Genomic DNA, 24,638 nt, shown 5'->3' on the forward strand with positions numbered 1-24,638 from the left:
AGGCATAGAAATCACAATTGAAACAGAATGAAGCACTGCCTCTTAATGAAATCATCAATAAATTAGGAAATGAGTGGATAAACATTATCCACTTAATGTCCCTTTCCTCCAACGTCATCACTTCTATATCACAGAACTTTAGAAATGAAGAGCATGGACACTACAAAGAAACAAACCAGAACCTTACAGGTTGGCCTGACATACTCAAGATACAACAGCTGGTGGCAGAAAGCACCACCAGGATTGGAGTATAGCATTCCTTGCTCCTGCACCTGTCTTTCCAGGTGTTAGGTCATTTGATTTTAATAAATGGTATAAAAGTTAATGTGAATTTTCTTGCAACTTATGTTGCTATGTGATGGCTCATCAAAAGAAGCATAAAGAAAAACTAAAATGGCAGAGAAAAACATTACTTATAATAAAATATTTGTGTTTTTACTACTATACCTGAGACCCCCAGCAAAAGCAATAGAAATAAGAAATGGGAGGTATAAGGAATAATCAAAATAGTGATTATCTGTAGACATTAAAACATTTTTAAAAAATCAGTAAGATACCAAGAAGAAAAAGCAACCAAAATGATTTTAAAGTAGTAAAAATGAATTGAATTAACAATGAAATACATAATAGTTACCATAATAATGAATAATGTAGGCTAAAACAACCAGCTGTCCCCAATTTAACCAATAAATTGAACAGAATTCCATTAATTCCATTATAGATTTTGTTTGGCTGTTTGTTGGAACTAGACAAATATTCTAAAATTGTTTGAAAATGTAATGATCTAAGAAGAGCCAACACAATCCTGAAAAATAGGGTCAAGGACAAAGAACTAGCAGAAATAAATAAGGATATTGTAAAATGATGATAATTAAAACAGTGATATCTGGCCAGGCAAGGTGGCTCACACCTGTAATCCCAGCACTTTGGGAGGCCGAGGTGGGTGGATCACCTGAGGTCAGGAGTTCGAGAGCAGCTTGGCAAACATGGCAAAACCCCGTCTCTACTAAAAATACAAAAATTAGCTGGGCGTGGTTGTCAGGCACCTGTAATCCCAGCTACGCCGGAGGCTGAGGCAGGAGAATCACTTGAACCCAGGAGGTGGAGGTTGCAGTGAGCTGAGATTGTGCCACTGCACTCCAGCCTGGGTGGTAAGAGTGAAACACCATTTCAAAAATAAATAAATTAAGAAAATAAAATTAAATTAAATTAAACAGTGATATCCAGGAATGCAATCATGGTATGGTGGCTCACATCTGTAATCTCAGCACTTTGGGAGGCTGAGATGGAAGGATTGTTTGAGTTCAAGAGTTTGAGACCAGCCTGGGCAACATAGACCCCAACTCTACCAAAAATTTAAAAATTAGCCAGGCATGATGGTGTGCTCCTGTGGTCCCAGCTACTTGGGAGGCTGAGGTGGGAAGATCACTTGAGCCTGAGAGGTCGAGGCAGCAGTGAGCCGTGATCATGCCCCTGCACTCGAGCCTAGGTGACAGAGAGAAAGAAACCCAGTCTCAAAAACAAAACAAAACAAAACAGCCATATTGGTTCAGGGAAGCAGAACTCAAAGAAAACAGAAAATCTGAACCAAATCTCATAGCTGCAGAAGTTGCAGAAGAATAGAAATGACAAAAAATTAAGTGTTGAAATAAATGTCTTTCCATATATGGGGAAAAATAGAACTAGATTCCTATCTTATACTATATATAAAATTAATTCCAGATATACCAAAGACCCACTTCTGAAATACTTTAAAACTTTAAAGCTATTAAGAAGACTCAGGAGAATATCTTTATAAAAGCCTCAAAGCAGGGAAAGATAAAAGGGAGAAGAACATCATAGACAGAGGAAGTAGAATGACAGCTAGAAAACATCCTCATCTGTAATATGGAAACTAATAATCCCACCTACTTCACAGCAATTATGAGATTTAAATATGGTAAGTTCTTAGAACCTCTTAATAAATGTAAGTCACTGTTATCCTAGTTCTTCCACTTACTAGTTATGTGAAACTAGGTAGGTTACCCTCGTGTCTTATTATCCTCACTAGGAAACTGAAGAAAACAAAAGCACTATCTCATTAGGTTCCTGTAAGGATTAAATGAGTCAATACACGTAAAGTGCTTAAAACAGAAAGTGACACACAGAGTTCAACACAGAGGGATTAGTAAGAATAATGTATTACATTTACAAATAAGAATAACTATAGCACACAGGGAATGAGGATCAAGTCGAACTAAGTGTATGTTACTGGATTATGGTTTAGAACACTAGCTCTGGTAGCAATGTGAAGAACAGATTGTTAAGGGGGGGAAAAACTGGTAACACAGCAGTTAAGAGGCTACTCCAAGTGTTCAAGCCTAAACAATGGGAGATTTTTGGAAAGCATTTTCACAGGACCTGGAACAGATTAGACATGTAAAGACAGGGATCAAATGTGTCATCGGTGACAATGCCTAGGTTTCCAAATGGTTGTATTGATGGTACGTAGTGATGCAGTTAATTGAGATGAGGTTGAAAGTACTGTGAATATTTTTCATCTGTTACTAAAAATTATTTCTATTGCTCATTTTGAGATCTGGAATTATCTCATATGTTGTAAATCAGCATCTAATTAAACCTCATGCTATTTGAAGTTACCCCTTTGTAAAGAATTGCTGTACACAAAATATTTTTATGGCTTATCAAAGGATTTTCTGAAGTAGCACATAATACAAGCCAGAAATTTGTTGTTGTTGTTGTTGTTGTTTTTGAGACAAGGTCTTGCTCTGTCGCCCAGGCTGGAGTGCAGTGGTGCAATCTCTGCTCACTGCAACCTACGCCTCCCGGGTTAAAGCAGTTCTCCTGCCTCAGCCTCTCAAGTATCTGGAACTACAGGCGTGTGCCACAACACCCGGCTAATTTTTTCTACTTTTAGTAGAGACGGGGTTTCATCATATTGGCAAGGCTGGTCTCAAACTCCTGGCGTCATGCTATCCACCTGCCTTGGACTCCCAAAGTGCTGGGATTACAGGTGTGAGCCACCACGCCTGGACCAAGCCAGAAACTTTTTGAAAGTCACTATGGGTTTTTATAAAATATTATCTGTCTGTATTTTTTAAATTCTCATACAGAGAACCAAAACCTGTTCTGGTTTCACACTGATCTCCTCTATTTCTTACCATAATTGGCTTGCCCTGAAATGTTTTAACTTCTTCTCTTAAGTATTTAAAAGCCTGTTAACAAAGCACAAAAAAAACTTTCATTAGCATTCAAACATTTCAGTAAAGTTATCTTTATTATGTTGAGAGTTTAGTATTAAACTATAAAAACAAAATTATGTAGGTGATTCCACTGTGCAGGTGGACAGGGAATGAAAAAGTAAAAATGTAACGCCTTCTCAATCACAGTTCATATTTATTGTAGAAAAGCCACCATGGATTACTGCAGACAAAATGCATTAGGATTGAAAACAGACCCAAAATATCCCTAGAAACCAATTTAAAAATGATCAACTTTCTAATAAATTGTTTTAAAAAATAAAAATCCGTGAGTGATTTTTAAACACTCTTATCATAGATATATTTGTGTTTCAAAGGATTATTTCTCTTTGAGACATGTTAACAATTAAGAATAAAGCCATCACCGGGTGCAGTGGCTCATGCCTGTAATCCCAGCACTTCGGGAGGCTGAGGCAGGCGAATCACGAGGTCAGGAGTTTGAGACCGGCCCACCTCTACTAAAAATACAAAAAATTAGCTGGGTGTAGTGGCAGGTGCCTGTAATTCCAGCTACTTGGGAGGCTGAGGCAGGAGAATCACTTGAACCCAGGAGGTGGAGGTTGCAGTGAGCCGAGATTGCGCCACTGCACTCCAGCCCGGGCGACAGAGTGAGACTCCGTCTCAAAAAAAAAAAAAGAATAAAACCATCAAGTCGAAATTCCAAGAATTTTGTTTATTGCAGACCTATTATGTACTAAAAATACCACTAGGTACATGGTTCTTCATCCCTATGTTAATTTTAAAACTGTTATGTTAATATTCTTATCGACAGAAAACAAACTTCCTAAATCAAAACTGAAAAACTTTAGGAAGATGATCAAAAAGGAAACCAATTGAGCAAAAGCAAAAGGGTGACCAAGGTACTCACTAGTCTTGATAAACATCAGTGTAAACACACATTTTCTCAATTAAAATATACCACTACTTATTTTGCCACTAGGATGGACTTGTATCAGAAAATGTTTTCTTCTTACCTGTTGTGCATCTGTGTCTGACTGGAAAGTGATATACCAGTTGCTATTGTGTGCAAACTCACAGCTTATCACTTTGGGGCAGTTTTCACTTTTGAACAAAGCTTTCACTTCCTAAAAAGAAAAAGAAAATTAGTTAACTCTAAAAAATACATCAATAATTGGCATTTTTTGTTGGTTTGTTTACTAGTAATGTTAAGCCTATCTTCATGTCTTTGGTCCTATCACTTCACTTAACTTTTGCCCATTTTTCTACTGAGGATGGGCTGTGTTTCAAAACAAATACAGAGTTAATAGGAGATATATTTGAGTCTGGTCTCAAACTCCCGGATGCAAGCGATCCTTCCGCCTGAGCACTCCAAAGTGCTGAGATTACAGGCACGAGCCACTCCACTTGGCCAGGAGATGTATTTTGTACATGATTTTGGGATGATTTATTTTACAATCAGCAAAGTGCAAGTATTTCACTTCCAGTGGCAAGCTAAATGCTTAGTGAAATCTCCCCTGTCCTTTTCCTGCCTGGCCTCCCACATTAACATTTTCTAGGCAATACAAATTAACATTTTCTAGGCAATACAAATTTTCACGCATTCTCATTTAATCCAGTTGCTTTGCTTACAACACATACATTAGTTAATGTGCAAACATATCTTCTCTTTTCCGTAATTAGTATAAATGTAAACAGAAACTCCAACAGCTATATGGATTCAGAAAAAGGGTGACTACCAAAACTCAAAATGGTAAAACTGTTAATGGATTGAAAGAAGCTTATTTAAAAAAAAAAAATTAAGTGATTATTAAGTATCCTTAAGAAGTAACAGAAGGAAAGAAAATATCTACTGAAATAGCAAAGGTCAAATGCAGCCTGAGAGCTCAGTGGCTCACTTCTGTAATCTCAGCACTTTGGGAGATTGAAGTAGGGGAATTGCTTGAGCTCAGGACGAGCCTGTACAGCATAGCTAGACACCATCTTTACCAAAAAAAGTGAAAATTGGCTGGGCATGGTGGCTGGCTCCTGTAGTCATAGCTACTTGGGTGGCTGAGGTAGGAGGACTGCTTGAGCCGAGGAGTTTGAGGCTGCAGTGAACTATGATCATACCACTGTACTACACCCTCAGTGACACGGCAAGACCTGTCTCAGAAAACCATTGATTGAGGAAAAATTTCTTAACATGAAAAAGAAATTTTTAAAGCAAAAAACAAAAAACTCCTCAAAAACCCAACAAAACATTTGGTACCTTGTTTTATTTACTGTTTTTCATGTGTATGAACTCTTTATGTATTCAGAATATGAATTGTAATAACCGCAAAAATGATAATGAAATGGGGCACAGTGGCTCACGCCTGTAATCCCAGCACTTTGGGAGGCCAAGGTGCACAGATTGCTTGAGCCCAGAGGCTTGAGAACAGCCTAGGCAACATGGCAAAACCCCATCTCTACAAAAAAGTACAAAAATTAGCCAGGCATGGTGGCATGTGCCAGTAGTCCCAACTACTTAGGAGGCTGAGATGGGAGGATCGCTTGAGCCCATGAGGTCAAGGCTACAGTAAGCCGTGACTGTGCCACTGCACTCCACCCTGGGTGACAGACTGAAACCCTGTCTCAAAAAATAAAACAAAATAACACTCTGTTCTAAATAGCTAATCAATTACAATGTCAGTTACTAATTATCCTCATCTTCTTTAATGTATATCACCTTATCATGGCAACTTAACATGAAGCTCTGTGGCACAGTGATTATGAAACATGGGCTTTAGAATCAGAGAGATCATGTTCAAACCCAAACTCCTGTCATTTAAGAGCCCTTGTATCCTTGAGCAAGCTACGTAACCATCCTAACTGTCAGTTATTTCATCAGTAAAACAGGCAATAAAACCTTTGGCTTTAAATAATTGCAAAGTAATAACTGGGAGAATCTAATTGTCAAATTGATTATAATGTATCATTCAAATATTATTTTATTCCGGTACGTGTACCATACCATCTTTATGACTGCAACTTTGCTTTATATAATATTTCGCTGAACAATAGGGTTAGTCCTGCCTCCTTAATCCCTTTTTTTTTTTTTTTTTGAGACAAAGAGTCTCACTCTGTAACCCAGGCTAGAGTGCAGTGGCTCGATCTCAGCTCACTGCAAGCTCCCAGGTTCACACCATTCTCCAGCCTCAGCCTCTCAAGTAGCTGGGATTACAGGCGCCCGCCACCATGCCTGGCTAATTTTTTGATTTTTAGTAGAGATGGGGTTTCACCATATTAGCCAGGATGGTCTCCATCTCCTGACCTCACGATCCGCCTGCCTCAGCCTCCCAAAGTGCTGGGATTACAGGCATGAGCCACCGCGCCCGGCCCTGCCTCCTTAATCCTTAATCAAAATCTAGTTTTTCATTCATTCTTACAGATGAATTCTCAAGTTCCCAAAATAGCCTATTTATATATTAGTTGCCATTGAATCAATCTAGTAAATTCAGAATGTTTCACTGCAATACTGTGTCTACCCTTCTAAGAAAATAGAACTATATCTTTTCCTTTCTCTATACCATCCTAGTACTTCAGAATTCATGAAACAAATTAGTATTTAACCTTTTCACAGTAACTGATGAAGGCACTGACTTATGCTTTGCTTGTGTACCTCTTCCAATTTTTCTTCTTTGCCACGAAAGGCAGAAGAAACCTCTTTTAATTTAAACAGAGAACATTTAGTGTTAACAATTATTAATAATTTACCTCTATTGGTGTTGTTTCAGGAATCTCTCTAAGAATTACAATACAACGCTTATGACTTGGTCTCACTTTCTCACCCTTCTCATCAACTTGTACCATGGGAGAAGCTGAAATTTAAAAGAAAGGGTATCACTCAAACGTGACAAGTAGTGATATTATTAATGCCATTAAAAAAACTATTCATTTTAATTTCCAACTGAGTAAATTTGCAGAGGCTGGGTTAATATCCTAAAGAAACTAAGTTGTAGAATCAAAGATTACAGGTATGACAATTTTTTGGAGATTTGTATGTAAAGAACACTGTCAAATGTTATTCATTGAAAAAACATTCAGAGTACTTAACAGAGTAACTTTGGCACTGCCTTCAGGGAGCATACAACATATATCTAATAAGGCAAATTTCTTGTATATAATAACCAAATTCTTCACTGAGGAGATAACCAATGGATGTTAACAGAAATTAGTGTACTTTCATTGGCCAAACACTATGCTGAGGAATATAATGAAATCTGATATATGAAGAAATTCTTCCTAAGATTAAAGTTCAAGAAGACCTTAAACTAAAAACTATATGCAAATTATAAGCTATCCAGGATTTCAACTTACTTAATCTTGCATACTACTACAGAGACCCAAAAGCCACCTTTTAAATGCTGATTATGAGGAAATATTATACTAAATATAGTAGCAAATAGTCCCTTCATGGAGTTAATATACCAGATCTCCATGAGCAGGTAAGTAGAATAAAATAAGCAGTTAAGTGTGATGGCATAGGTATAATAAGTGCCAAGTTCCAGCCTAAACAGGTGGGAGATTCTGCCTCTCTTTGCCAACTTTTAATGCAGACAAGATTGGGTCATTTTAAGAAATGATGTCTCTACAAACCAATGAGAGATTCCATAAATGTTTGTAATCCTCTGTAATGTTCCATAAATGTTTGTAATCCTCTGTAATGTTCCATAAATGTTTGTAATCCTCTGGAAATGGAAATCTATTCCACTGTAAGTCTATTATCAGACTTGCTATATTTAACTTTTAAACATGTTCAACACATCTCATATAAAAGTGAAGATCTGCCTTATTCAGTCAAATAGTTAACAAAACCCACTCTTAAGAGGTTACCAAGAAATACTGATACAAGACACAAAATCCAGCAAAAATTCTTAAAGCTTCAATCAAGAAATAAAAATTCATTACCAAACTTCAGAGCAGTATTTGTCAAACTGCCCACAGCAACTCATTAGTAGGTTGTAAAATTAGAAACAAGTTTGTTACAAATATTTCAGTCAGGAGTAGGTATATGGTGTATATTGAACTGTCACGAAAAATGTACTTCTTATTTGGGTTTAAAAACTTGAAAGAGATTGTCTTAAAGGTTGTGTGATAACGATACATATCTAACACTCCAGAAAAATGAGACTTAATTGCTTATACTTCTTAAGTGGGCATGATGATAAACAACCAAGGTGCAGAATTATTACAGAAGCTGTATATAGGCCGGGGGTGGTGGCTCACGCCTGTAATTCCAACATTTTGGGAGGCTGAGCGGGATATATATATACATACACACATATACACACACACACACCCCCCCACACACCAGTCAGTAGCGGGATATATATATATATATATATACATACACACACACACACACACCCCAGCGGGATATATATACACATACACACACATATCACACACACACACACCAGCGGGATACACACACACACACACACACACACACACACACACACACACACACAGAGTCAGTAAAAATGGGAAGCCAAGGTGGGAGGACTGACTCAGCCAAAGAACTTAAGACCAGCCTGGGGAACATACCAAGACCCCACCTCTATACAAAAATTTAAAGATTAGCCGGATGTGGTGGTGTGCGCCTGGGGTCCCAGTAACTTGGGAGGCTACGAGGTAGAAGGATGGCTTGAGCCCAGGAGTTTGGGGCTGCAGTGAGCTGCGATTTGCACCATCACACTCCCGCTTGAGTGACAGAGTGAGACCCTGTCTTTCACCACAACCCCCGAAAAAAAAAAACAAAGAGAGAGAATTCGGAACAAAACAACAAAATAAGGGTGTGGGGAGGGGGCAGTAAAAATAATTCCCTATATGATCAGAAGTCAAAATAACATTTTACGTTTAAAAATTAAAAAAAAAGCTAAAAGGTATTTTTACATACATCTTAACACTTCAAGAATTAGATCAGGGTCTGTAGTCAACTTTTTTATTTCTTCCATGTTGGCAACTGTCCAAATTGGGATGAACTGATCACTATCCATTTGAGATATCAAGTAAAGATCCTTTGACAAATTTTCTCTGAAAAGAATAAACAAAATAGTCCTATAAAACAAGCAATTATTAAAAAGCATCTAACAAGAGGTATCTTACTCACTTTTCCTACTTTTTAAATGCATGGAAATAAGATTATTCTATCAGAAATAACATTAAACTTTTCAGTGAACTCTAAAAAGTTGTTAAAAGTTCAATTCAAAAGATACTAATGTAATATATACATATACATTAGTTAATATAACTTTTACAGTATCTCAATTCCCAAACACATCTAGCACAACACTGGACAATTATACTATACATAAAGAGGTTTAATATTACAAGTAGCACTTTAACAAAACATTACATATAGCAGAGTTCCATCTTATAAATATTTCATCAGTGATATTAGAATATGCATGATAAAAACTGTAGCTGAACTGTGAACTGACTCAAGAAGGATTTTCCATTTCTTTTTCTTTTTTTCCTGAGACGGAGTCTTGCTCTGTTGCCCAGTCTGGAGCGCAGTGGCGCAAACTCGGCTCACTGCAAGCTCTGCCTTCCGGGTTCAAGTAATTCTCCTGCCTCAGCCTCCCAAGTAGCTGGGACTACAGGCGCCCGCCATCACGCTCGGCTAATTTTTTTTTTGTATTTTTTAGTACAGACGGGGTTTCACCATGTTAGCCAGGATGGTCTCGATCTCCTGACCTCGTGATCCATCCGCCTCAGCCTCCCAAAGTGCTGGGATTACAGGCGTGAGCCAGCGCACCCTGTCCAAAATACGTGTTTTAAATTATTTAAGTCAAACATGCTTATATAAATACACACATTGGCTGGGTGCGGTGGCTCATGCCTGTAATCCTAGCACTTTGGGACGCCGAGGCGGGTGGATCATTAGAGGTCAAGAGCTCAAGACCAACCTGGCCAACATGGTGAAACCCCGTCTCTACTAAAAATACAAAAAATTAGCCAGGCTTGGTGGTGGGTGCTACTCGGGGTGCTGAGGCAAGAGAATCGCTTGAACCTGGGAGGCGGAGATTGCAATGAGCCGAGATCACGCCACTGCATTCCAGTTGGGGCAACAAGGGCGAAACTCCATCTCAAAACATAAACAAACAAAAAAAACGAAAAATAAAAAATATATATTTAATATTAACACAAAAGATTCTTTAAGGTACATTAAAAAAAGAAGATGCAAACACTTGCATCTTCACATAAAATCTTGTTTAATAAACTTAGGTAAAATCAAATTCACACCTTGCTATTCACATCAAATATTCTTTGAAGCAGTCTGGCTATAAATAGCTGGAAGTTTTTGCTTATAAGGCCCCTTCTCAAAGAGTACTGTTCTGATCACCCTATTTAAAACTGCAACCATCCCAGCATTCCTGATTCCTGTCCTTGCATTTAATTTTTTTCCCATAGCACTTATCTCCTAACATACCCCTGAGTTGCTTATTTATTATGTTTGTTTTGTGTTCTCACAGTCAGAATATAGGTTCCATGAAGGATCGTTGCTGTTCAATCAATAATGTATTTCAACTGCCTAGTGCCTGGCAAGGAGCAGGCTCAAAGGCCCTTACTTTTACATTCTATTAAAATAGAGGCCAGGCATGGTGGCTCACACCTGTAAACCCAGCACTTTGGGAGGCAAAGGTGGGTGGATCACCTGATATCAGGAGTTTGAGACTAGCCTAGCCAACATGATAAAACCTCGTCTCTACTAAAAACACAAAACTTAGCCAGGCACGGTGGTGCGTGCCTGTACTCCCAGCTACTTGGGAGGCTGAATCAGAAGAATCGCTTGAACCCGGGAGGTAGAGGTTGCAGTGAGCCGAGATCGTGCCACTGCACTCCAGCCTAGGCAATAGAGTGAGAACTCCATCTCAAAAAAAAAAAAAAAAAAAGATATTCCTTAAGAATCTGAAAATAAGACAACTATAAACATAATTTTTGCAAAACTAAAAAGCTGTAGCCTAAATGAACTCTGAAATTTAGCAGGTCTATTCTTAAACAGTGATTCAACTCTTAGCTAAAGAAACTGCACCTTGTCAGAAGTAAATCAAATTAATGGATATAACATCTAAGATTTGATTATTCATGAGTAATACCTGATATGTATTAATGGCAATTTTGCTGAGCTACAAATGTCAATTACCCAGCTGGTTCGAACTATATCACAGTCCTGAGTAGGATGTGATGGATCATGACAAGTAGGAGCTTCCACTGCAACAACTAAAAAAGCTGGGATAAACTACCAAAAAAAAAAAAAAAAAAAAAAAAATCACGTTTTTGGAGATCTGGGAAAGCTGTGGAAGCTTCAAGCACAAAATGACTAAAATGCCCCAAAGAAGATCTTTCCTTCCTGAGAGCATTTGCAGATCTTGACTCAGACTCTCCTGGACAATAGAGAAACCAGCAGATCTCCAGGCAGTTGTGTATAAGTATGTGGTAAGTGTAATGGGTACAGAACTAGAATTATGAATGGAAATTATGGGAGCCACCAATACAGCTGATTTTCCCCATAAAATGTTTCCTGAGTTTTAAGGAGGAAGATGGGAGATTGAGAGTCAGGCTGAAAAGACAGTAAAATCTATGTGGTCTTGTGATTAAGTCCCAGTGCAAGCAAAAATGCGGCAAATGCAAGTCTCCCCGATAAGACACTGCCAGCTTTTCTTTTTTTTTTTTGAAACGAAGTCTCGCTCTTATTCCCCAGTCTGGAGTGCAATGGTGCGATCTCGGCTCACTGCAACCTCCACCTCCTGGGTTCAAGCGATTCTCCTGCCTCAGCCTCTCGAGTAACTGGGATTAGTAGTGCATACCACCATGCCCAGCTAATTTTTTGTATTTTAAGTAGAGATGGGGTTTCACCATGTTGGTCAGGCTAATACTGAACTCCTCACCTCAGGTGATCCGCCTGCCTTGGCCTCCCAAAGTGCTGGGATTACAGGTGTGAGCCACTGCGCCAGGCCAAGACACTGCCAGATTTTCAAGCAGTATGGGGTAGGAAGTTAAAGAGCTAAATCTCAAACCTCTGTATTAGAGATCTAAATCTCCTTGGTTTTGTAAGATTAGGGTGACACAAAACTGCCAAGCTCTAAATCAAAAGCCTGAAAGGGCCATGTAGAAGGAATAGAGCTAAATCAAAGGTGAACTGAGTCCATTTAAAATTGTTGCTCAGCCCTGACCTAGCTCAGTTCCTGATTGGATTGAAGCAATCAACATATCACTCTCTGCCCAACAGAAAAAAAGTTCAAACTCTGTCTAGAGTTATATCACCTACATTTTCTATGGTTCTGTTGTATGTAATGTACAGCATAAAATCAAAATTTACAAGACATACAAAAAGGCAGTAAATTATCACAGATAATTCAAGAGAAGAAACCCAGACAATAGAAGCAGACCCATAAATGATCTAGTTAGTAGGTAAAATTCACCCAGGCTGGAGTGCAGTGCTGCAACCTCGGCTTACTGCAAACTCCACCTCCTGGGTTCAAGCAATTCTCCTGCCTCAGCCTCCAGTAGCTGGAACTACAGGGCCACGCTACCACACCCCGCTAATTTTTGTATTTTCAGTAGAGATGGGGTTTTGCCATATTGGCCAGGCTGGTCTTGAACTCCTGACCTCAGGTGATCCACCTACTTTGGCCTCCCAAAGTACAGGCTAAAGTAAATATTACATCAATGTTTTTGTTTCCTTGTTTTTGAGGTGGAATTTCGCTCTTGCCGCCCAGGCTGGAGCCCAGGAATAACCTCAGCTCACTGCAATCTCTACCTCCCCGGTTCAAGCGATTCTCCTGCTGCCACCTCCCGAGTAGCTGGGATTACAGGCGCCCACCACCACACCTGGCTAATTTTTGTATTTTTTATTAGAGACAAGGTTTCACCATGTTGGCAAGCCTGTTCTTGAACCCCTGACCTCATGATCTGCCCACCTTGCCCTCCCTAAGTGCTAGGATTACAGGCATGAGCCACTGCGCCTGGCCCATTATTCTTATCTGTAAATAAGACTTCTCCAAATGTTTGCCTGAAAGGATTCCTTATTTAAGAGAAGACATTGGCAATATAAGTTATCTGTCCAACTCCTTACTATTTTGCCAAAAATGACTCTATGATTAACATTACAAGAATCAACTATTAAAACATGCATTAAGAAATAACTTTTTGTCAATTCCAAAATTGAGTATGTTCATAGAAAAAACATCCAATGCAAACTTCATTATCTTTTTATTAAGAATAGATCCTTTGCATATCAGACTGGAGACTACACTTTTTCTTTTTTGAGATGGAGTTTCGCTCTTGTTGCCCAGGCTGGAGCGCAATGGTGCGATCTCAGCTCACCACAACCTTCGCCTCCGGGGTTCAAGTGATTCTCCTGCCTCAGCCTCCCAAGTAGCTGGGATTACAGGCACGCACCACCATGCCCCGCTAATTTTTGTATTTTTAGTAGAGACGGGGTTTCTCCATGTTGGTCAGGCAGGTCTCGAACTCCCAGCTTCAGGTGATCCAGCCACCGAAGCCTCCCAAAGTGCTGGGATTACAGGCATGAGCCACAGCGCCCGGCCCTACACTTTTAAATCTAGACAAGGGGCCGAGTGTGGTGCCATACGCCTGTAATCCCGACACTTTGCAAGGCAGAGGAGGGCAGGTCACATGAGGTTGCATGTTTGAGACCGGCCTGGCCAACATGGTGAAACCCTGTCTCTACTAAAAATACAAATATTAGCTGGGCGTGGTGGCCGCACGCCTGTAATCCCAGCTACTCTGGAGGCTGAGGCACAAGAATCTCTTGAACCCTGGAGGCGGAGGCTGCTGTGAGCCGAGATCACACCACTGCACTCCAGCCCAGCGACAACATGAGACTCTGTCTCAAGAAAAAAAAAAAAAAAATTAGTTAAATAATAATCACCATCCTTGCGCTCTATTTCACACGTATTTTACATCTACTAATAAAATTCAATAAAGGGGAAACAGCAATACCGTGAAAAACAGAATTCTAATTGTTTCTTCAGACATTCTTTTAGGTCTTCTGTAGAAACTGCTGAATTGCTTTCTCCTGATGGTAGAAAAGAGGGGAAAAAAGTTAATAGCATGTTAGTAGAGGTGATAAATCTGACATACTGTTGTACTCAGAAGCCACAAAGTACCTACAATCAAAATTCACCACAAAGCTATTGTTTGAGAGAAACAGGGTCTCCCTTTGTTGCCCAGGCTAGAGTACAGTGGTGCGATCACAGCTCAGTATAGCCTCAACCTCCTGGGCTCAAATGATCCTCCCACCACAGCTTCTTGAGTAGCTAGGACCACAAACTTGTGCCATGATACCCAGCTAACTTTTTATTTTTATTTTTTTGTAGAGACAGGCTCTCATTATGTTGCCCAGACTGTTCTCAAACTCCTGGGCTCAAGCAATCCTCCTACCTTGGCCACAGGCATAAGCCACTGTGCCTGGCCCAAACTGTATTTTTTATTATTTTTATAATTTGGACAGTTCAAAGTCTAACTAATTTCTGTCAACCTAGATATTCTTTCATCAGATACATTTCATATTAGTTTAAGGTTATTTTTATCAAAAAGTTAACAATGCACAATACTAAAAGCACTTAAAGGCCGGGCATGGTGGCTCATGCCTGTAATCCCAGCACTTTGGGAGGCCAAAGGCAGGTGGATTACTTGAGGTCAGGAGTTCGAGACCAGCCTGGCCAACATGGTGAAACACCATCTTTACTAAAAATACAAAAATTAGCCAGGTGTGGTGGCGTGTGCCTGTAATCCCAGCTACTCGGGAGGCTGAGACAGGAGTATCACTTGAACCCAGGAGGCAGAGATTGCAGTGAGCCAAGATCACGCCACTGCACTCCGGCCTGGGCAACAGAGCGACACTCCCTCTCAACAACAACAAAAAAAACAACAACAAAAAAACACCAATTGCTTGCCATATCACTTCAACTCTATGTTCAAAGTAGGCAGTTGTTTATATATAGACACACAAAATTTTTTTTTCAGACACAGTTTCACTCTGTCACCCAGGTTGGAGTGCAGTAGCATGATCTTGGGATTATAGGGGCATGCCACCATCCCCAGCTAATTTTTTTTTTTTTCCAGTATAAGACAGTGTTTCACCATGTTGGCCAGGCTAGTCTCAAACTCCTGACCTCAAGTGATCTGCCCGCCTCGGCCTCCTAAGGCGCTGGGATTACAGGCATGAGCCACCCCGCCTCTTTTTCTGTTATCTTTAATTTCACGCTTTCCTTTAATAGAACCCTCATAAACAATCTTTTAACATTACAAAAGTCATGTTATCTGAAAACAATGTAACAATCAACTAACATTTCATTAACGTAACCTTCTTTTCAAATAAGAAAATAATGCCATAGGTTTATCAGAACAAGTATAAAGAGACCATGGGTGGGGGGTGTCCTGTACTGAATTCTCATTTTAACAATAAAACCATAAAGTTTACCGGAAACATCATATATTTGGTAACTCAGATCTTCTGGTCCTAAAATCATCCCATCAGTTGATTCTTCAATGCCTGTACTATTTCTTGTGGTTTCACAAGATGAAGAATACATTACTTCATATTCTTTACATATATCTTCTGAGAGCTCTGCATTACCTGTATTAAAGACAGACACTGAAAGTAAATGGGAATTATTTAAATTCTATTCTCAGGAACTCTGGGCAGTATGTCACCTATAAAAAGATTTTAAGGATTTCTACTAGTTTGAAATATGTCCGCATGGTTTTAAGCAAGAGTTATCATTCCAAGGGAGATAAGTTTTGACAATTACGGATAAACTAAAATGATCAACAATTGCTAAAACGTATATAGCATTATCCATGTATCAGACTACTCCATGCACTTTATTCATTTAATTATCAGAAAATCCTGTGCTGTAATTAAGATTGCTTCTGTTTTACAGATGGAGGGAAAAAAGCATAGAGAAATTAAGTTATTTGCCCAAGGTAGAACAGTGAGTAAATAGCAGAGTCAATGATGGTAGATAAAAACTAATTTATAAATATAATTATTATAGATGGGTTGCATGCTGGACCCAAAAACACGGCTACTACTTGAAATTAGTGGCAATCTATTCATGTTACATATAAATGAGAATTATATACAAACTACATGTTAAACATTTATAAATGCTGGATGCAGTATGTTTAAAGGAAGAAAAATTGATAAATATACTTAATCAAATAATCAAAGGATATATCCTGGCCAGGCATGGTGGTTCACACCTGTAATCTCAGCACTTTGGGAGGCCGAGGCTGGTGGATCACTTGAGGTCAGGAGTTCGAGACCAGCCTGGCCAATATGGTGAAACCCCATCTCTACTAAAAATACAAAAATTAGCCGGGTGTGGTAACCGGGTGTGGTAACCGGGTGTGGGATTACAGGCATGAGATAAAGCCAGGCGCCTGTAATCCCAGCCACCCGGGAGGCTGAGGCAGGAGAACTGCTTGAACCCGGGAGGTGGAGGTTGCAGTGAGTGAAGACTGCGCCACTGTACTCCAGCCTGGGTGACAGAGGAAGACTCTGTCTCAAAAAAAAAAAAAAAAAAAAATGAGATGTATCTCAAGTTCAGTAAACTTGCTTGGCCATACATTTAACCAAACTGTGATTTTTATGACCAAATATTTAAGACTTACCCTCAGGATGAGCACCTGATGTAGCTGCTATTTCATGCCAAGAGCTTTCAGTTCCATGAGTTACTGGGGTGGCATCAGTATTTCCAGGAGCAATTTCTTGCCATACTTTGGCATTAGGATTTAAACCAGTTCCTTTAGATGCTACCTGCTAAATAATCGAAGGATCTATTTGTAAATTTTTAAAATCAGAGCATGAAAATTACAGATTCAGATAAAATCACTTTTCCATTACTTAAAAGTCGGGGAGAAACCCAATAATTATATTTAACAAATAATAAATAATATTAAAGTTTTGATCAACTTGAAAATGTGAAACATCTATATAAAATTTAGCTTCCTATATAATAAAAAATAGGTATCTCTAAATATTAAAACAGAAATACTGCCTAGGTGCAATGGCTCACGCCTGTAATTCCAGCACTTTGGGAGGCTGAGGCAGGAGGATCACATAAGCCCAGGAAGTTCGAGGCTACAGTGAGCTATAAACACACCATCACTCCAGCCTACGTGACAGAGGAGACCCTGTCTCTGAAAAATAAATAAAATAGAAATACTGCTTTACCCCAACCTACCTGCAAATGTCACAAAATTTAAACTATTTACATAACTTTTGAGACACTTGTGTATTTTTTCATCTACAGCAAATTTTTTAGTTATCTACAGTAATTTTCCAGAATATTATAAAATTTTATTGCCATCTAAACTGTGATAGAGACTTTAGAGTCTGAACAATTCTATAACTAGAAATTTTATCACAAGATAAAAGCAGTGATGTGCTTTATATTGTAAATTTTTTTCCATCTGTCCTGCAAGTGTATGTTCTTAAAGTCCACAGCATAACTACTTTAAATAGTGCCATTTAAGGTAATCTCTTGAGGCAGGGCACGATGGTTCATTCCTATAATCCCAACACTTTGGGAGGCCAAGGCGGGCGGATCACTTGAGCTCATGAGTTCGAGACCAGCCTGGGCAACACAGAGAAACGCTGTCTCTACAAAACATACAAAATTAGCCAGGCGTGTTGGTGGGCACCTGTAGTCCCGGCTACTTGGGATGCTGAGGTGGAAGAATGGCTTGAGCCTGGGAGACAGAGGTTGCAGTGAGCTGAGTTTGCACCACTGCACTCCAGCCTGGGAGACAGTGAGACTCGGTCTCAAAAAAGAAAAACACACACACACACACACACACACACACCAAACATAATGCCCTGTTGCATGCCTAGGTTCATTCATATCTTGAGAGCAGGGGCTGAGCCTTGAAATGGTGGAAGTAGTGAGGAGTATTTTATCACTTACATGCTTTAGAATTTCTAAGTGTAGGATAACAAGCGTATACCTTTCAGTCATTTTTATTATTGTTTCAAAATTCTCTACAGAAAATACACCTGTTTTGTACCCACAGGAGAGCAGTACTCTCCCACCACTCTGCCTTTGGTAGCCACTGATTTGAAGCTGAATTGATTGATGAATGTGATGTGGGAATTTAGGTATCATATAATTTATTTGTGTGTTGGGGAGGGGGATAATCTATTTCAACAAAACTTGCTATTCATATGTATGCCCTAAAAAATAAACATTACAGCATAATAAGACGTACAACTAAGCATTCCACTGGACTGGAGGTGGGATGCCTACCCACCAGCAAGCCCACCCTAATGTGCCATCTGAGGACCTGCAGAAAGGACAGTGGGAAGGAGACAGCAGCCTCAGCCCAGAGATCTCCCTATCCTCCTCCCTCAGGGAAGGGGGATCCTGACATTTGATCCTGACATTCAACACTTCCTGTCCTCCTCCTTGGTCAGGAAGACGATTGGGTACAGTGGGTGGAGGCGGGGAGGAGGTACAGAACGGGATGCAATATGAGAGTAGAGAGATTCTAGAGAAGGGCAAACGAGGGTGGGTAACTATGGAATTAAACAGAAGAAAGAAGCCTCTATTTGTAACCCTGGAATCCGGCAGGGGAAGAAGGAGGAAATGGGCAAGGGGAGGTGGGAAAGAGAAGCTGAGGAGGAGGGAACTTACTTATTTCTCCCTGCCTCTGCTGAACAGTTCCACTCCTTTATGTTAATCCCATTCTGAGACAGGCCCAGAGAAGTTCCAGTGACAAACTAGTAGTTTGTGTCCCAGGGGAACAAATGATCTAGGAAGTGAATTGCAGAGCTGGCAGGCAAAGCTGGGGTCCACCTCAGTAAGACCCAGCTCCTGGCTCCTAGAGAGCTTTGGCGGATGCCGTAGGTGACAATAAGAGATGATGAAGATGCTGAAGCCCATCCCTAAGGGTGATAAACTCAAGCTCTTTGGGTACAGCATAATTTTTGACTGATAGCAGAACAGAACTCTGAGTAGCTTGTGATAGCCAAGCTCTCCTGCCATGTCAACAGTATTTGACATTAAGCATTTTTCAATAGGAGAAAATGCATGTATTTACATACTTATTCTCTCCCTCTCTTTCCTCCATTCTGAGAATACCAGATAGGTGCCTACCCAAGATGGCAAATGGTAAAGGTACAGCTCTCAGAAACAGAGATCAAACATTAAACCCGAATAAATACAAAGAGTACAATATTGATCTGGTAAATAAGATCTATACATGAAAAAGATACAGTGAAAGGGCCATACACCTATCAGAAATACCCCTTACTCATAGAGTTGCTATGCATAGTAGTTATGTGGCTTTAGTAAAGCAAAAACATCATTTCAAGGTAGTTTTTTTTTTCTTCCTTTTTGAGACGGAGTCTCGCTCTGTTGCCCAGGCTGGAGTGCAGTGGTGCAATCTCGGCTCACTGCAACCTCCCCATCCTGGGTTCAAGCTATTCTCCTGCCTCAGCCTCCTGAATAGCTGGGATTACAGGTGCCCGGCACCACGCTGGGCAAATTTTTGTGTTTTTAGTAGAGACAGGGTTTCACCATGTTGGTCAGGTTGGCCTCAAACCCCTGACCTCAGGTGATCCACCCACCTCGGCCTCCCAAAGTGCTGGGATTACAGGAGTGAGCCACTGCACCTGGCCTCAAGGTAGTTTAATAATCATTATCTAAACACACAATGATTGAGATGCTGGAGTCACTCCTGAATCCAAAAACAGCTCTAATATGAACTTTTTATTATTGTGTGATCTTGGCAAAATTTCTTAACTCTTCTGAGCCTCAATTTTGTTAACTGTAAATTGGGGTAAAACATTCTTATTTTTATTTTTATTATTTTTAAAGACAGGGTTGGCTGGGCACGGTGGCTCACGCCTGTAATCCCAGCACTTTGGAAGGCCGAGGTGGGTGGATCACCTGAGGTCGGGAGTTCGAGACCAGCCTGACCAACATGGAGAAACCCTGTCTCTACTTAAAATACAAAATCAGCTGGGCGTGGTGGTGCATGCCTGTAATCCCAGCTACTGGGGAGGCTGAGGCAAGAGAATCGCTTGAACCCCATAGACAGAGGTTGCGGTGAGCCGAGATCGGGCCACTGTACTCCAGCCTGGGCGACAAGAGCGAAACTCTGTCTCAAAAAAAAAAAAAAAAAAAAAAGGACAGCCAGTTGTCCAGGCTGGAGTGCAGTGGTGTGCCCATAACTCACTGTAGCCTCAAACTCCGGGGTTCAAATGATGCTCTTGCCTCAATCTCCTGAGTAGCTAGGACTACAGGCCTGGAACACCATGCTCCACTAATTAAAAAAAAATTTGGCAGAGTTGGGTTTTCATTATGTTGCCCAGGCTAGTCTCAAACTCCTGGCCTCAACAGATCCTCTCAACCTCAGCCTCCCAAATCACTAGGATTACAGGCATGAGCCACTGCACTGGGCCAAGAAGTCCTTATTTTAAAAATTACATGGCCGGGTGCAGTGGCTCACGCCCGTAATTCCAGAACTTTGGAAGGCCAAGGCCTTGGGTGGATGACCTGAGGTAAGGAGTTCAAGATGAGCCTTGCCATCATGGTGAAACCCTGTCTCTACTAAACAATACAAAAATTAGCTGGGTGTGGTGGCGGGCGCCTGTAATCCCAGCTACTACTCGGGAGGCTGAGGCAGGAGAATCGCTTGAACCCAGGAGGTGGAGATTGCAGTGAGCCGAAATTGCGCCATTGCACCCCAGCCTGGGTGACAAGAACAAGACTCTTGTCTAAAAAAAAAAAAAAAAAAATTACAGGCCGGGGACGATGGCTCACGCCTGTAACCCCAGCACTTTGGGAGGCCGAGGCAGGCAGATCATGAGGTCAGGAGTTCAAGATCAGCCTGGCCAATATGGTAAAACCCAATCTCTACTAAAAATACAAACATTAGCCGGGCGTGGTGGCCTGCACCTGTAATCTCAGCTACTCTGGAGGCTGAGGCAGGAGAATCGCTGGAACCCTGAAGGTGGAGGTTGTGGTGAGCCAAGATTACGCCACTGCACTCCAGCCTGGGCAACAGAGCAAGACTCTGTCTCAAAAAAGAAAACACTGCATAGACTTTTTTATAAAGCATGTCAGTTTTGAATGGAAGGCAATTCTGCTATCTCACCCTCAAAAGTATACTACACAAACACCGATGCATTCTATCAAAATAACTGTGTAAGTGAAGTTAAATGTAAACTATTATGTCATAGAAAATTAGCTTTGAAGAAACATAAAATTACAAAAGATGACTATAGAATGCTATAAAACTGAAACCTAAAAAACCTAAAAAGGCTAAGAAAATAAAAATTTTTTAAAGGAAAAATGCATGGATGTAAATAGGAAAATAAAGTACTATTTATATTTACTAGTTTGGCAAAGCCCTTAAGAATAATTTTCCAGCCGGGCGCGGTGGCTCACACCTCTAATCCCAACACTGTGGGAGGCTGAGGCGGGTGGATCACCTGAGGTCAGGAGTTCAAGACCAGCCTGGCCAACATGACGAAACCCCGTCGCTACTAAACATACAAAAAAATTAGCCAAGCATGGTGGCAGGCATCTGTAATCCCAGCTCCTCGGGAGGCTAAGACAAGAGAATCGCTTGAACCCAGGAGTCAGAGGTTGCGGTGAGCCGACACTGCCCCATGGCACTCCAGCCAGGGCAACAGAGGGGGACTCGTCTCAAAAATAATAATAATAATAATAATAATAATAATAATATAATTTCCCAACTGGCATAGAGTTGGCGAAAATCCTTTTATGAAGACTATATAAAATGATTCAACTCATATTTCTACATATATTAGCATTATTTATGAATGCTAAGAAATGCAAATAACCCTGTTTAAACAGATGAGGAATACAGGAAATGATATACCTACTAAATAAAGTATTACACAGCAATCCAAAATTATAAAGATATCACATTAACACATCTTATAACTCAGATGGGATACTAATATCACAAAGAAAAAATTGCTGTTTATTCAGCTATCCTACATCAAATATTTTAAGATTTATCCCAATTTTCAAAGTTAAAATGTGCAAAAATATGCATCTCAGGGTTGATTAAATATGGAAATGTATGAAAACTGGAAAATGCTTTCACATAATAGAGTGGAAAAAACAGCTGTAACTGCTATAATAACAAAAGCAAACGTGTTAAACTAATTCTGTGGGCTAGGCACTGTATAGAATGCTTTATATGTATCATCTCCCCTACTTTTTAGAACAATGTAGGTCGGGGGCAGTGGCTCAAGCCTGTAATCCCAGCACTTTGGGAGGCCAAGACAGGCAGATCACTTGAGGTCAGGAGTGTGAGACCAACCTGGCTAACATGGTGAAACCCTGTCTCTACTAAAAAAAATTAGCCAGTCGTGGGGGTGGATGCCTATAGTCCCAGCTACTCAGGAGGCTGAGGCAGGAGAATCACTTGAACCTGGGAGGCAGAGGTTGCAGTAAGCAGTGATCACGCCACTGCACTCCAACCTGAGTGACAAAGCAAGACTCCGTCTCAAAAAAAAAAAAAAAAAAAATCCAAGCAATGTAAGTATTAATATCTCTCTTTTATAGATTATCCCATTATGAGAGGTACAGAGTAATAACAAACCCAATTAAAGACATAGAAAGATGAAATATGAAGGAAGGATTCAAACCCAAGGCAGCCTGACTCCAGAAACAAAGGATTAACCACACAATGATTACAACTCACAGATTATTACAATTGCAAGAAGTACCTAAGCATGTGGTTATAGGCTGGAAGGAAACATGATCTGCTATAGTAACCAGACCAGATTGGTGTTCTCCCCACTTACAAAGTTTTATTTATTTATTTATTTATTTATTTATTTTGTGATGGAGTCTTGCTGTCTCCCAGGCTGGGCTGCAGTGGCAAGATCTTGGCTCACCGCAACCTCTGCCTCCAGGGTTCAAGCGATTCTCCTCCTGCCTCAGCCTTAAGAGAAACTGGGATTACAGGCGTGTGCCACCATGCCCGGCTAATTTTTGTATTTTTAGTAGAGACGGGATTTCACCATATTGTCCAGGCTGGTCTCGATCTCCTGACCTCTTGATCCTCCCGCCTCGGCCTCCCAAAGTGCTGGGATTACAGGTGTGAGCCGCTGCACCCAGCCTAAAGCATTCTATTAAAATGCTGCTTTGAGTCATAAAAAAATATGAAACTTAAGATTATTGCATCTAGTACTGATTTTTTCAAACCAGAGCATATTACAGTACGTTAAAAGCAGGCTGGGTACGGTGGCTCACGCCTGTAATCAAAGCACTTTGAGAGGCCAAGGCGGGCAGATCATGAGGTCAGGAGTTCGAGACCAGCCTAGCCAACATACAGTGAAACCCTGTCTCTACTAAAAAATACAAAAATTAGCTGGACGTGGTGGCATGCACCTGCAGTCCCAGCTACTTGGGAAGCTGAGGCAGTAGAATCGCTTGAACCCAGGAGGTGGAGGTTGCAGTGAGCCGAGATAGGGCCACTGCACTCCAGCCTGGGTGACACAGCAAGACTTCATCTCTCCAAAAAAAAAAAAAAGCAAAGGTTATTCTGTACCTTCAAATATATTAAATATATAGTATTTTAGTTTTATACCCGTCAACATTTACTTAAATTCACATGATGAATGTTGACCATTTTCTTTGTTCATCGTTCTTTCTTGCATCTCGGAGTTTTCTTCGGAATCATTTACCGCCTACCCAAAGGATATCATTCAGAACTTCTTAGTAAATTCTCTCAAGTTGTGCTTTCTCTGAAAATACATTTTTAACCATCCTTGCCATATACAGAATTATCAATAGGCATATAACCCCTTTCAGGCACTTTAAAGACATTCCTGTACTTTCTGGTTTATACTATGGCTAACAAGCAATCAGCCATCAGGTTAGCTGCCATTCTTAATCTCTCTTTACTCTCTGATTTGTTAATGAGGTTTTACGATCATTAAAAGTCTAAGTGTGAAATTGTTTTTTATTTGATATAACTGGGATCTGCTGAACTCCCTGAAATCGTTCATCAATTCTGTAAAATTCTCAGCCATTCTCTCTTAAAATATTCACTCTCCACAACTGCTCTATTATTCTCTTCTGAAACTCCAATAAAATATATGCTACCTTGTCATCATATGTTCCATGTATCAAGTTCTTTCCTATTTTCCATTTTGTTCTCTCTAGTTGCATTCTGAACAATTTCTTACGATCGTTCTTCCAGTTCACTGATTTTTCTCAAGCTGTTTCTAACTTGCTGTTCAACTTGTCTAGTAAGTTTCTAAGCTCCCTTTTTATATTTTTCATTGCTTAAAGTTTCTTTTAGTTCTTTCCTCAAATCTATCTGATCAACTTTTTTGTTTCTGGATCATCTTTTCTCTTCTTTTAAGCA

General features: G+C 40.1%; 1 protein-coding gene across 50 annotated transcripts in view; it reads right to left on the bottom strand.

Moving 5' to 3' along the window:
* Positions 1 to 24,638, bottom strand: part of LARP4 (La ribonucleoprotein 4) — a 79,045-nt gene that overhangs the window by 35,130 nt on the left and 19,277 nt on the right. For 25 of the 50 annotated variants that reach the window (XM_063785653.1, XM_009425415.5, XM_016923418.4 and 22 more), the window contains 7 exons: positions 16,893 to 17,040; positions 15,697 to 15,852; positions 14,214 to 14,289; positions 9,142 to 9,278; positions 6,957 to 7,060; positions 4,235 to 4,345; positions 3,162 to 3,215 (listed from right to left, as the gene is read on the bottom strand). In XM_063785653.1, the coding sequence (XP_063641723.1) occupies positions 3,162 to 3,215; positions 4,235 to 4,345; positions 6,957 to 7,060; positions 9,142 to 9,278; positions 14,214 to 14,289; positions 15,697 to 15,852; positions 16,893 to 17,040 (786 nt within the window). Of the gene's footprint in view, positions 1 to 3,161; positions 3,216 to 4,234; positions 4,346 to 6,956; positions 7,061 to 9,141; positions 9,279 to 14,213; positions 14,290 to 15,696; positions 15,871 to 16,892; positions 17,041 to 24,638 lie in introns of all 50 variants that reach the window. The other 25 variants (XM_009425413.5, XM_024347857.3, XM_009425417.5 and 22 more) reach the window with 5 other exon arrangements.

This window comes from Pan troglodytes, chromosome 10 (genome assembly GCF_028858775.2).
Source record: "Pan troglodytes isolate AG18354 chromosome 10, NHGRI_mPanTro3-v2.0_pri, whole genome shotgun sequence".
NCBI lineage: Eukaryota > Metazoa > Chordata > Mammalia > Primates > Hominidae > Pan > Pan troglodytes.